Consider the following 11204-nt stretch of genomic DNA (forward strand, 5'->3'; position numbering starts at 1 on the left):
GCCAATTCTCCCCCCCATCCCACCGGGTGGGAGTGAGCGAGCGGCTGCGTGGTGCTTAGTTGCCGACTGAGGTTAAACCACGACACACTATATATATATAACTATATATATAGCCAGCTAGGTCTTTACACCAAAATGAGGGAGGTTTTTTTCCAGACAGCAAATATTTTGAGAATCAACTACAACTCTCATGAAACAAATATTTCTTCCCACAGCCGGGTCTTTTGGCTCTCGTGGGAAACATCCTCACAGCAGCTGAAGTGTGATTTTGAAGGTAGCAACATTCACTGCGCATCATTTTGTCAGCAGTGATGGAAAAGCTGGATGGGCAGATGGAAGAAAAGAGTAGATCTGCTATGGTATGGAGTTTTTTCCTGTTCAAGCCTGGTCATCTATATTGAGAGTTTACCTTTAGGTCCCTCCTACGGTGATCACGCAAAGGACACAGGTGGATTGTCATAAATGTCCAGGGTGGTAACTCATTGATATATCCCAAATGCTACTGACAGCTTTGGGAGTCTTACAGCAAGTTTTCTGAGCCTTTACTGGTACGCTTGTTCGTATCATCTTGCATTGCTGTGATATGTTCAGGCAGCCGTGATGCTCGGTACAGAGCACAGCTAGAAACATTACGTAGCACTTAATTCATCATACGCAATGTTAGGTGCTAGTCTAACACCGTGACAGGGTACACATGTCAAAAATAGCATATTATATGTGTTTACAAGGAGTGTGTCCAGACTGTAGTCACTTTCTTTTGATATTTGTCCATTCTTTGGAAGTCGCTGGGATTTGGACAGTGATTTTGGAATGGCCCAGTAACAGAGACCTGAATGAAATCAGATGACTATGTATTCTTTTAATACTTGAAAATATTTTTTAATGTGATGAAGGTTCCTTCAGCTAGTGCTTTCATTGCTTTCTGGGTTTGCCCCAAGACACTTTAATAAATGTTTTGGCAGTGTGACTAGCCAATTGGACAGCCAGTTTTCAAAATGTCACTTCACAAGGCAAAGCCATTGCCAATACTGAATGAACTTATGTTACCCCAATCACATGCACACATTTTCCTGGAATTGTGATTTTTCTTAAGTAATATTTCCCTAGCCGTTCAGGAAAGTGTCCTAACGTGGTTTCTGAGTCACATTGCTAATTAAAGTGAAAAGTTTTGCCTGTTTGTATGGCACATTCTCTATGTGCAATGTGACATACGATACAGTAACATGATGCAACTTTTTTGCAATTCAACCTGACCCAAATAGAATTCCCTCCCCAACTGCACGCAAATAGTGACCGTGCTGCAGGCGGTGACAATGAATTCTCAAAACTAACCCAGCATGCTTCCCATCTGAAAGCATGGCTCAGACAAAGCCATCCTGACAACCTGATAATGAGGAGAGCAGTCACCCCTTTCCAAACCCATGTGGCGCCCACATTGGATTGCCAAATCCCATGTGTTCAACTGCACGTCTGTTGTACTCAGTATGACTCTGCTGAAGCAGCAAGGACCCTAGATGGCGTTCTACCACTGGCTGAGTGGTCGCACAACTTTAAGTTACATTTGGGGGAAAACAGAAAAAATATGGAGATGTCCCTCAGGAAGCTGAATTTTTCGTAATGCGAGAAAACTAAAATACCCTGCTCAATTGTTCTGCTATTCATTGATACAGAAGCCCATATATAGCTCTTTCACAAGGGCATCAAAAAGAAAGCAAATTCTGCTTGGTCTTCCCTTGGGCAAACGGGGTCTCTGCAGCTGTAGTGGGGCGCACATAGCATTTTGTCCCCGTTCCCCAAATCCCAACATGGATTCTGGAGATTTCCGAAACATGCTGGGGAGGTAGGGAGCAGGCAGAGAAGTAGATAAGGGACTGGCACATAGTGGGAGGAATAAGGAATTCCTAAGGAATAAGGGTTTCTTTAGGAAAGATGTCATATTGACTTTACTTCCTTGCAGCAAAATATCTTGGGTCATTTTTTCCCCCCAGCAAAGCCTGGGACTACATCTCAAAGCCAAGCCCAAGAAACAGCAATGGCCATTTTTTTAACTGGACTTACTTGCCCTGGGAGAAAGGTCTAAAAGAAACAGAGATTCCAGTCACTTAGTGATAACTATAAAAACTACTGTACGGGGGTTTTAATGGGAATAAGAATAAATGAGTTATCACCTACAACAAGTGTACCTTACTTATTTTTCCCAGATACTGATATGGTGTCCACAGCAGATAAGACACAAGTAAACTTTACTCAGCCCTAGTCTGGAGTAGGGACAGCAGTGATCAGAACAAAATTTGCAGACACAGCGGCAGAGGTCTCACAAGCCAGAGTTTGCACCACTTTTTTTTCCCGTTTTCAAACAGGCTATGTCTGTGTTTGCCTCCTGTGGGAGCCTGCATCAATACCACCACATCAGTGGTTAGAAACAATGCAAATGCCTGTGAGGGAGAAAGCACAAGTAGGCTACATAAGGCAGAAACAAGCAACACTCACTGAGCCTGAGCTGATTGCTTGTTTTGGTTGCCTTGTGACCACAAATTAACAGAAAGTTGCTCCACTGCCCTCTGAACCTGCCTTCCTGCCTTCCTTTGGTTTCACAGTTTCAGATGTGAGCCACGACTGATGTCAAAGTTTAATTAGCACTGTCTTCATTTCAAACAGCTGACTAATAGAATGAGTTTCTCAAATGCTGCATCTGATTAATCTGAACAGCCTGATGTATTTGTCAGAGCTCTGCTCTATACTCAGACATTACAGTCGGAGCTGAGATGGACTGGACTGGAACAGCAGCTGGGAGAGATTTTTTTGCTATTTCTCACGAGCGAGAACTGTTCTTGATAACGTAGCAGTGTGTTAGTAGTTTCCTTTCCAAATTGATAAGAGCCAAGGACGGATGTCGTGTGGCATGGCAACAATACAGAATTGTTCTCTTAGCCTTCACTGTACCTTGTCAAGGCAGTAGCAGATAAGTCAGAACAAATTGGCTTTCCTCACAGCCTCCCTGATGGCTTCCCACTCCTGAACCTCTATTTGTTAGAATCTCTCTTTTAGAAACTGAGCAACGTTTGCAAGCAGTTATTAGAGAGCTGTCTAGATCTATCTGAAAAACAGTGTCTGTTGTAATTACAGAGACAAAAGCTTACATCCAGCTCTGCTGCTTAGGTTTCTTTGCAGAGCTCTGTCTGTTTTAGTTGTACAGACAGGCAGGCTGCAGCTGGCTCTAGGAAGGGAGAGATGCAAAGAACTTCCCAATTACTTCTGCTCACGGTGTGATGGCTCTCCAGTATTTCCATGCCTTCCCAGGGGCAAAGCATTCTCCACTTAGGTGGTCCAGGGACCAAGGATCGTGGCGAAGTGCTGTTTCACACTCACCAGCAGACAGGGACTATGCACCAGCTGTGTTTGGAAAGTGCCTTCCACCTCTGTCCAGCTCACAGTGGCAATACGAGATTGTTGAATCTAAGAAGATCTGTTAGAGCAAAAATGACCACTAAAGGCTCTATCGATGTTCAGTGCAGAAGTAAAAAAGGTTTAGCTGCGGAAAAGGAGTGCATATAACAGAGAGCAGCCATGTTACCTCCAGGGTTAACCATAACTAACCCCTTGGTCTTCTGATCAGAAAGCAGATTTCTAGTTCAAGGATACTCCTCAGGCCTGTCAGCTGTGGGTTTCTCTCTAATGAACCAAAGGAGGGCTCACCATGGGGAGAAGACCCCTGCAAAAAGAAAAGGCTGTGAGTCTGTTATAACTTGGGCATTTCCAGTTGTCCCTTTCTCTTGCCTTCCCCCTAACACTTTATTAATAATGTAAGGGACAGAATAGGGCAGGGAGCAATGAGACTCAAATTCTCAGAGATCAAGACCTTGCAGCCTCATTAGAGAGGCAGTTTTAGTGTTGGAAGGCAGGAGCAGCTCTGACAGATCATTGGCTTTTCTTGGCAAAAAATTCGCCTCAGCTCTGATGAATATAGGACATAGCTCTTTGCATCTAATTTTAAAATTCTGGAAAAAGTAGCCTATGTCTGTCATTTCTCAAGGAGAGGAAAAATGTGTGGGGGAGAGACAGGAAAAGAGACAGCAAAGTTTGCAGTTCCCTAGCCGAGGGGTTCCAAAACGTAAGAGACTGTCAGGACAAAATTTCAACAAGGAATTTTAAAAACATTTCCTGATGAAAAAACAATAAAAATAATGCTCAGTCTTCACAAAACCCATGTGGAAATCTAATTGTTCAATGAGGACTTCGTATGTCAGGCTGGCATCCTGAACCAAGCAACTGGCGTGCAAGGCAGAGGGCTTGCTGCCAGCCTTGATGTGAGTTCAGCTAAGGAGCCTTGCCTGACACCTGCGCGGCTGTGCTGTCCCAGTCTGAGGCTGCCCACCGCTTCCCATCATGAGACTGTTTTCCAGTTGTTTATAACACTGCCAGACGTTAGATGTTCAGGCTGAAACTTTCCATGCCAGATGTCTGCCTCAAAACGATTTTAATAATTTTTTGCTTTCTCTCTCAAAATGGCTTGACCATAGTTGAAGATGAAGGTCCTTCTTTATCCGTGCAAAAACATTTTCTTGCAGTCTCGTCTTTGCAAACGTCTGACGTGTCCCTGCTGTGGATGACAGATGTGAAGTTTTGACACCTGAGGAACCTTTGTTGGCCCAGATGTGCCTACTGCTATCCCTGCAAAAATCCACCCAAACGTAAAAACCTCCGAGAGCAACAGCAGAGACCTGCCAGGGTTTAGCAGCTAGATGCTCAGCAAATGGGGCCTGTGCTATCCCCACTCCATTCAGGAGCAGAGCAGGACATGTGTGCAGGCCACCGCAGGTCCAGCTCATGGGGCTGAGAACAGAGGACCTGCCCTTCCTCTCCCTCAGGCCACAGGGGTCAGGCAACCAGGGAAGGGAAGCTGCCAGATTTGCCTGTGGAAGGGGAAGAAGATGAACACTGATGGAAGAGGGCAAGACCTGGCCGAGGAGGCTGAGAGCATCCGGGGAGACCAGAACTAGAAACTGGGGTCAGGAAGAGGAAAGCCGGGAAGTTGTGACCACAGAAACAAAGCGAGAAGCTAGGGATGGAGGAGGGAAGGGCGGACCATGGGCAGACATGACTGGAAAGCAAAAGGGGCCAGTAGGGCTGTCTTTGAGGAACTGGGACAGACCTCCTGAGGGTCTGAGAGAGAAGCAGGACATCCCCACCCAGGAGGAAGCGAGTGGGAAGGAGGGCAGCACACGGAGAGCATGAACGGGAGCCCAGTAGGGAAACCGAGACCTTGAGTCCTGGAGGTAAGGGAACACGGGTCAAATGCTGGGACCGGAACAGGTCAGGAATGGAGAGATGAAGGAGGAGCCGGGCCTGACGGGCAGGGGACAACCGGCCCTGGTGTGCGCATGGGGGGAAAAGGGACTCCTGTACCCAGAAGAGAATGGCATTTCTGAAGGGTTGGGAAAAGCCAAACACAACGGAGATACTTGCTGAATCACGGCAGCTTGTACATAAGCGTTTTAACATTCACAGCATTAATTAGGGTATTTGCAGAAGGGGGATAAGACAGTATTTAAATCCTTAGCCCCCGAAACTCTATCGCATGATACCACACTGACACCACTCGATGGTTTAAACCATCAGCAGGTTTAAAACTTCAGGTATCCTGGGCAAAGCTCAGCTACTTGAACTCTCATAATGGGGGAAGAGCAGGTTGCTGGTGGTTAACGCTCCTTGGGTCTCATTCATTGCATATTACCTGCATCCTGACCTTGTGGTTTTTATCCAGGCAGTACTGCTATTGATCTTAAAGAACTTTAAAAAAAATAAGACGTGGTAGGTGAATGCAATACGTCATTTCCATGTTCCGCAAATTCAATTTGAGGTACAATCGGTAAGAATAGGCATAACCCTGGGTACCATCAAACACTGTAACATGAAGGACATTTTGTGGGGTATATCCACATACGTACACACACAAAAGCCCACAGGTCATACATGCTAAAACAACCCAGAAATCTAATATACTATGTAAAACATTAAAAGAAAAATAACCAACAGCTTAGCCAAAAATCTCTGTCTGCACAGAAAGAGCCAGAACAAGCGGAAAACCACTCTTTTCCTTGTGGCAACCAGCAGCCAATGCATCTGAAACACAGCCCTTTTTAGTGTGTTCTACACGATACCTTCAGGATAGTCTTGGAAACTAACAGCGATTTGTTACTACATACAGTACCCTGTGGCTAAGCTGGCTGCTTGAGAGCAGTAGCCAAACTTCAATGACAAAAATTGCAGATGTATATATGTTGGATGGACAAACCTATCACAGTGAATAAACAATAAACCAGTTTAAATTAGCAAGAAGAGCTCTTGCATTTATTCTAGGCAAAGTGGATATGGTTTCAAAATTTAATTAAAGGGCTAACTAGTGGTTTACTATTATGCTGAATAAACTTGTGGCCCACGTGAGGACAGAATTATCATCACTGCCAATTATACAACGGTTAGTATTCTATATTAGAAAGCACTTTCTGGTTTAAATAAAGTGATTCCTACATGTAAGAAACCAGTGATTTGTCATGCAGTGCATAAAGGTAATGTATACAAGACTGATTAGTCTGGTCCTAATGCCTTCAAAGAACTGATTGCTGAGGTTATAAATTAGAAGCTTGTGAATGGTGAGCAGGCAAAGGAGTTAGTCATTAGTCATCCTGAGGCACACATCACTCACCGCTGCTAACTTCTTGTGCTGGCAACAGCAGCCTGCAATTAAGCACATAACCTAGCATTTCTTTTCTAAAACACAGGTCAGCATGCAGCGCAGTTCACAGACTAGTGTGTGGTCATCCCTTGCAAGCAGGAGGTTTTCTGAACTGAAAACAAAAGTATTAGCTTGTTTTGCTCTCTTAGTGAAAAACAAATAATTTGTTCTGGACCACACACCGAATTAATCATTTTTGGACACACTGCGCATGTAGAAGCTTGTTCCAGTTTTTGTTCTGATTTTCCTAAACGATTGTCCTGGATGTTCTCACATTGTCTCAGAAAGTCAGATCTGAAAAATCCTACTCTCCAGGTGAGGCTTCAGCTTAAATTTTGTTGCATGTATTATATTCGGAAGAAAGGTAAATTCCCAGGCAATGTGCTCTATTGTTACTAGTTGCTGCTTATTTTTAAGTCCTGGATAACATCTCCTAATAAAACAAAAGAAAAACATTTCTCTGATTTCTGGCAAACAAGTGAACAACTGATGAACACGTGTTTTTAGAGGAAAATTTTCAATACCAGGATACTAATTCCTGCAATTATAAATACCTGAAATAAAAAAGTGTGTTTAACAAGTATTCTAAATGCTCTGACTTGCATTTTTTTTTTAGATTTGCTTTTATTTTGCATGACTGACACTAAAAGTTTAACTTAAGAACAAAGTATACAAGTACTTAAAAATAACTAGTAAAAAGACATAAAATATGAAACAGCGAATATGGATTTAACTTCTTTATAGATTCTCTTTCCTCTATGGCTGCTAAGCATCTGTGCAACTAAACCACCACGAAACCCCCCCCAGACACCAAAACAGCAAAAAGACCACCACCTTGCACATTAAATGTATGTAATCCTGGCAATTTGGGTTATTAAGAATGACAGTAAATAAAGATCACCTACCTTCACAGATCCATTCTCATAGTCAGATCCTTGCAGCAGATGTAGAAAAGAAACTATGAAAATATGCACAGTTGCCCACGGTTTGTACATTCTGATGTTTAAAATCCACAGGTTACTACGCAGTCGTCGTCATACAGCTAGAGGCGTCTGTTTCGAAATGCATTTCTCTATCAGCAATACAGAAAAGAAAGGCTTCCAGAATTCCTCTTATAAACTCACAAAGGATTCCAACATATGAGAGTAAATATCTGGCTCTTCACTGCTCAAAACAATTGTAAGCTCATCTAAAGAATGTCATTTCTTAGAGCAGATTTTAGATACACTAGAAAGAAAATCATGGTAAGGGTTTAAATATATATATATCTGTATGTATACGCATACACGCTCACAAGTGATCAGGTATGGATTCCAGTTACTGAAGTTAATATATCTTCCCTCAAGGCACAAAGAGGCATTCACAATCCATCTGTGGTCCAGAAAATGTAAGAAATCAGCTCTATTCCGTGCTCTGTGTTACAGCAGCCTTTTAAGATGGTAGTGTAATGGCCAATGTTTTGAGCTCGAGAGCTGTAATCCAACTCTGTATTAAAAGTTTTTTCACAACCTTCATGGAAGCTTGCGGAAGCATGTGTCTTAAATCTGATACAGACTTTGGCAGTAACGCAGTCAAATTTTGGCTCTAATCCCATTTTGTCCCTACCAATAGCATAGCAGTTTTTAAACTAACTGATGCAATCTAGACTCCCATTATTTTAAAGGAGATTACCTGAAACGTGAAACTTCAGCACACGTTCTTACACAGCACACATATTTTAAGTTACTTCTTTAAAAAAAAGAGAGGGAGGGAAAGGAAAAAAGAAAGGCTGACTTTCTTTAATGTGTTCTATCTTCTGTGGCATAGGGTTTTCTGAATAGATTTTAAAAAGGAAAGTTAAAAACTATCTATCTTTGACAACAAACAGGATTTTGATTTTTTTTTAATGAAAGCTCATGCAGCTACAGATATAAAAGGAAAAAATCTATTTTTATTGCAGCAAAACACAATCATTATTTCTGCCCCAAGATGTGCATGCATTTTCTCTGTATATTTCCACAGTTTAAAACCAAAATGGAGATCTAACATTTACGTGCTAAATCTATATTCCTGTACTCATATAATATATTGTGTTCAGGAGAGTAGCCCCGCTCTCACATGGCTTAGGGTTTGCAGAATCAGACTCTACAGTTGTTATCATAAAACAGTCACGTACCTAATATTTCAGAGCACTGGTTTCCTACCTCTGACGTCCAAGCACTAGCTCTCTTAAATAAAAGTCACGCTTCTGTAACTATCATTAGCTTGCATAATTTCTTCTTAAGTATTCATGACAAACAGACATTGGAGAGAAAATCGTTAATTGAGCCATTATGTTTTAAAAACATATACATAACTATTACTTTTTAGCTTTGTCTTTTGCCACTTGTTTTGTGAAATTCCCCCTTTTTTCTAGCTGGTGGCTTCCTCCCCCACCTAGCCCACATTGATTTGTACAAGGGCCGCAGGAATTTCACCTCTTTGCATTGGGTGTGAAAAAGCTCCTCTTCTCTGTGGACCTGCTCCTCCCTCTCGTACCGTCCCCACACCCAGGCTGCCAGCAATATTCACACAGTTTCACAGGCCCCGTGCTACAAGGGACATGCTGTGTCTGTACTGTCATTTACCATTAAAATACTTTAACTATCTCATTCATCATTTTAAATTAACATATTATCTAATGCTTATGTGCAGTCACCTTGACCTCATGTAATGTCTCCGTTTCCCTTCCGATAGTAATATCCATCTCCTTACAGGAACTGAAAGCCTCCTAAACTAAAGGAATACTCCTCAGCCTCGGATGCACTGCTTCAGCTAAGGAACCAAACGAAAAATAACCTCTATACTCTCAGGATTGCATCATAGTAACTTTCTATTGACCTGTAATTAACATGAGGGAGTGCTTGGACATTAACATCTGTCATTTAAGGGGATCATTGTTTGAAACATAGACCCAGATTCACAAAACAGGCAAGAAGCAATACATGCCCTCGTGCCCTGATGCCTGGTGAGTGGGATACCTATGCAGCCTGTCTCCAGCACAGTTCAGGGATGCAAAATTTCACCAGCCTGACCAGGCACCTGGGGCAAGCCTTCCCTCCGTCAGCCAGACTGCATCAGTCCTTCTCACAGGCACCACCTCTCCACTTCGTAAGTTGGCAGAAGCAAGGGAAAGCCCAGAAACAGCACTGAGGTTTTTAAACACCAGCTACGGAATTTCTCCTCTCAGCCCAGGGAGTGTTCAACTGCTTACACGAAGCAAAACAGCTTCGGCGGGAAGAGTGAAAAGCACCTGTGGTGGTATGTTCTGCAAATCAGCAAGGAAGGCACATTTCTGAGAGCAAGAGCATAGCTCAGGTCTCTGCTCTAAATCAAGAAGGAAAGCAGTTCAAACCCAAGGGGTCTCACATCCTCGGCCTCACGGTGAGGGTGGTGATTGCCTTTCTGCCCTTGCAAGACCCAAAACCCGTACTTCTGGGACTCTTAGCAATCTAGCACTAGAAAATCAAGGCTGTTTGTTTTGCAAATGTTGGAGGTAAACACCTCAATAATATTTTTTGTGTGTTTTAGTTCATCACTGTTACTTACCAAATTCAACTCTAAATTACAAATACATTTGGAAAGACCAAACTTGCATCTTTCTCAAAGCAAACCGTTCATCAGAAAAGTCCACCCACCTCTGACTTCAGTGGGCTTTTTGGCAGGAAGACTGAATTGACCCTCAGGCACTGAATCGAACTTGTTCAGAAGAGCAAGTTAGACGCTGCAGGCAGAAGACAAAAAATACCTAGTCTCTCCCTCAGGACTCAGACACAAAGACTAGCAAAGAAGGAAAAAACCCTTTTGTTAACTGTAGAGGACTTTAAATCTAACTCAAAGTTGCTAGTGAAAGCAAAGGCAAAGCAAGAGAAATCAGTTAATAGGGCAGAAGAGCAACTCCGATGATGGATTTTTGGGAAACAGCGTTTTCACCGTCTGCACCGCTGTCCCCATCCCTTTCCCTATTGCTCTTGTCTCTCTCCTCCAACTGAGGATATGAATCAGTGCTCCCTCCAGCACCACCTCAGCCCTGCTCCTCACACAGCTTTCTTATGATTTTTCCTGCCCACTGCTGCACTGAGAACAATTTAAATACTTTTGCGCTGGAGCTCAAAACTCAGAAGTATGTTGAGATTATATTGCAGGCTGCCTGCAACAGCAGTGAACAGCCTTGCTGTCTGACCAGACACCTCCTAGGACTATGCTCTGTGTTTTCATTTGATATATGAGCACAAGTTAACAATACTCACATTCTAGTTTCTTGTTTTATCTCAGTTTGCTATTGTAGAACCACCTGCTCAATTCTGTGCATGGCTGTACTTCTTTTAAAATCTAGCACTGTATAAATAAGTACTTAAATAAAATTTACATGACTATTTACATGACTCTACTTTTGTAGCTGAATAAGCAGCTCCATTGACATCAACAAGGCTAAATACTGTGTAATGAA

At 42.7% G+C, this 11204-nt stretch overlaps 1 protein-coding gene across 2 annotated transcripts in view; it reads right to left on the reverse strand.

Annotated features, from left to right (window-relative positions):
- Window positions 1–8276, reverse strand: part of FIGF (c-fos induced growth factor (vascular endothelial growth factor D)) — a 32399-nt gene extending 24123 nt beyond the window's left edge. The window contains exon 1 of one of the 2 annotated variants that reach the window (XM_009325466.1): window positions 7642–8276. In XM_009325466.1, coding sequence (XP_009323741.1) covers window positions 7642–7731 — 90 coding nt within the window. In that variant the 5' untranslated portion in view covers window positions 7732–8276. Of the gene's footprint in view, window positions 1–6918; window positions 7005–7641 lie in introns of those variants that run through there. The other variant, XM_009325467.1, reaches the window with a different exon arrangement.
- Between the last annotated feature and the right edge of the window lie 2928 nt (window positions 8277–11204).

The sequence above is a fragment of the Pygoscelis adeliae genome, unplaced genomic scaffold (genome assembly GCF_000699105.1).
Source record: "Pygoscelis adeliae isolate BGI_AS28 unplaced genomic scaffold, ASM69910v1 Scaffold386, whole genome shotgun sequence".
NCBI lineage: Eukaryota > Metazoa > Chordata > Aves > Sphenisciformes > Spheniscidae > Pygoscelis > Pygoscelis adeliae.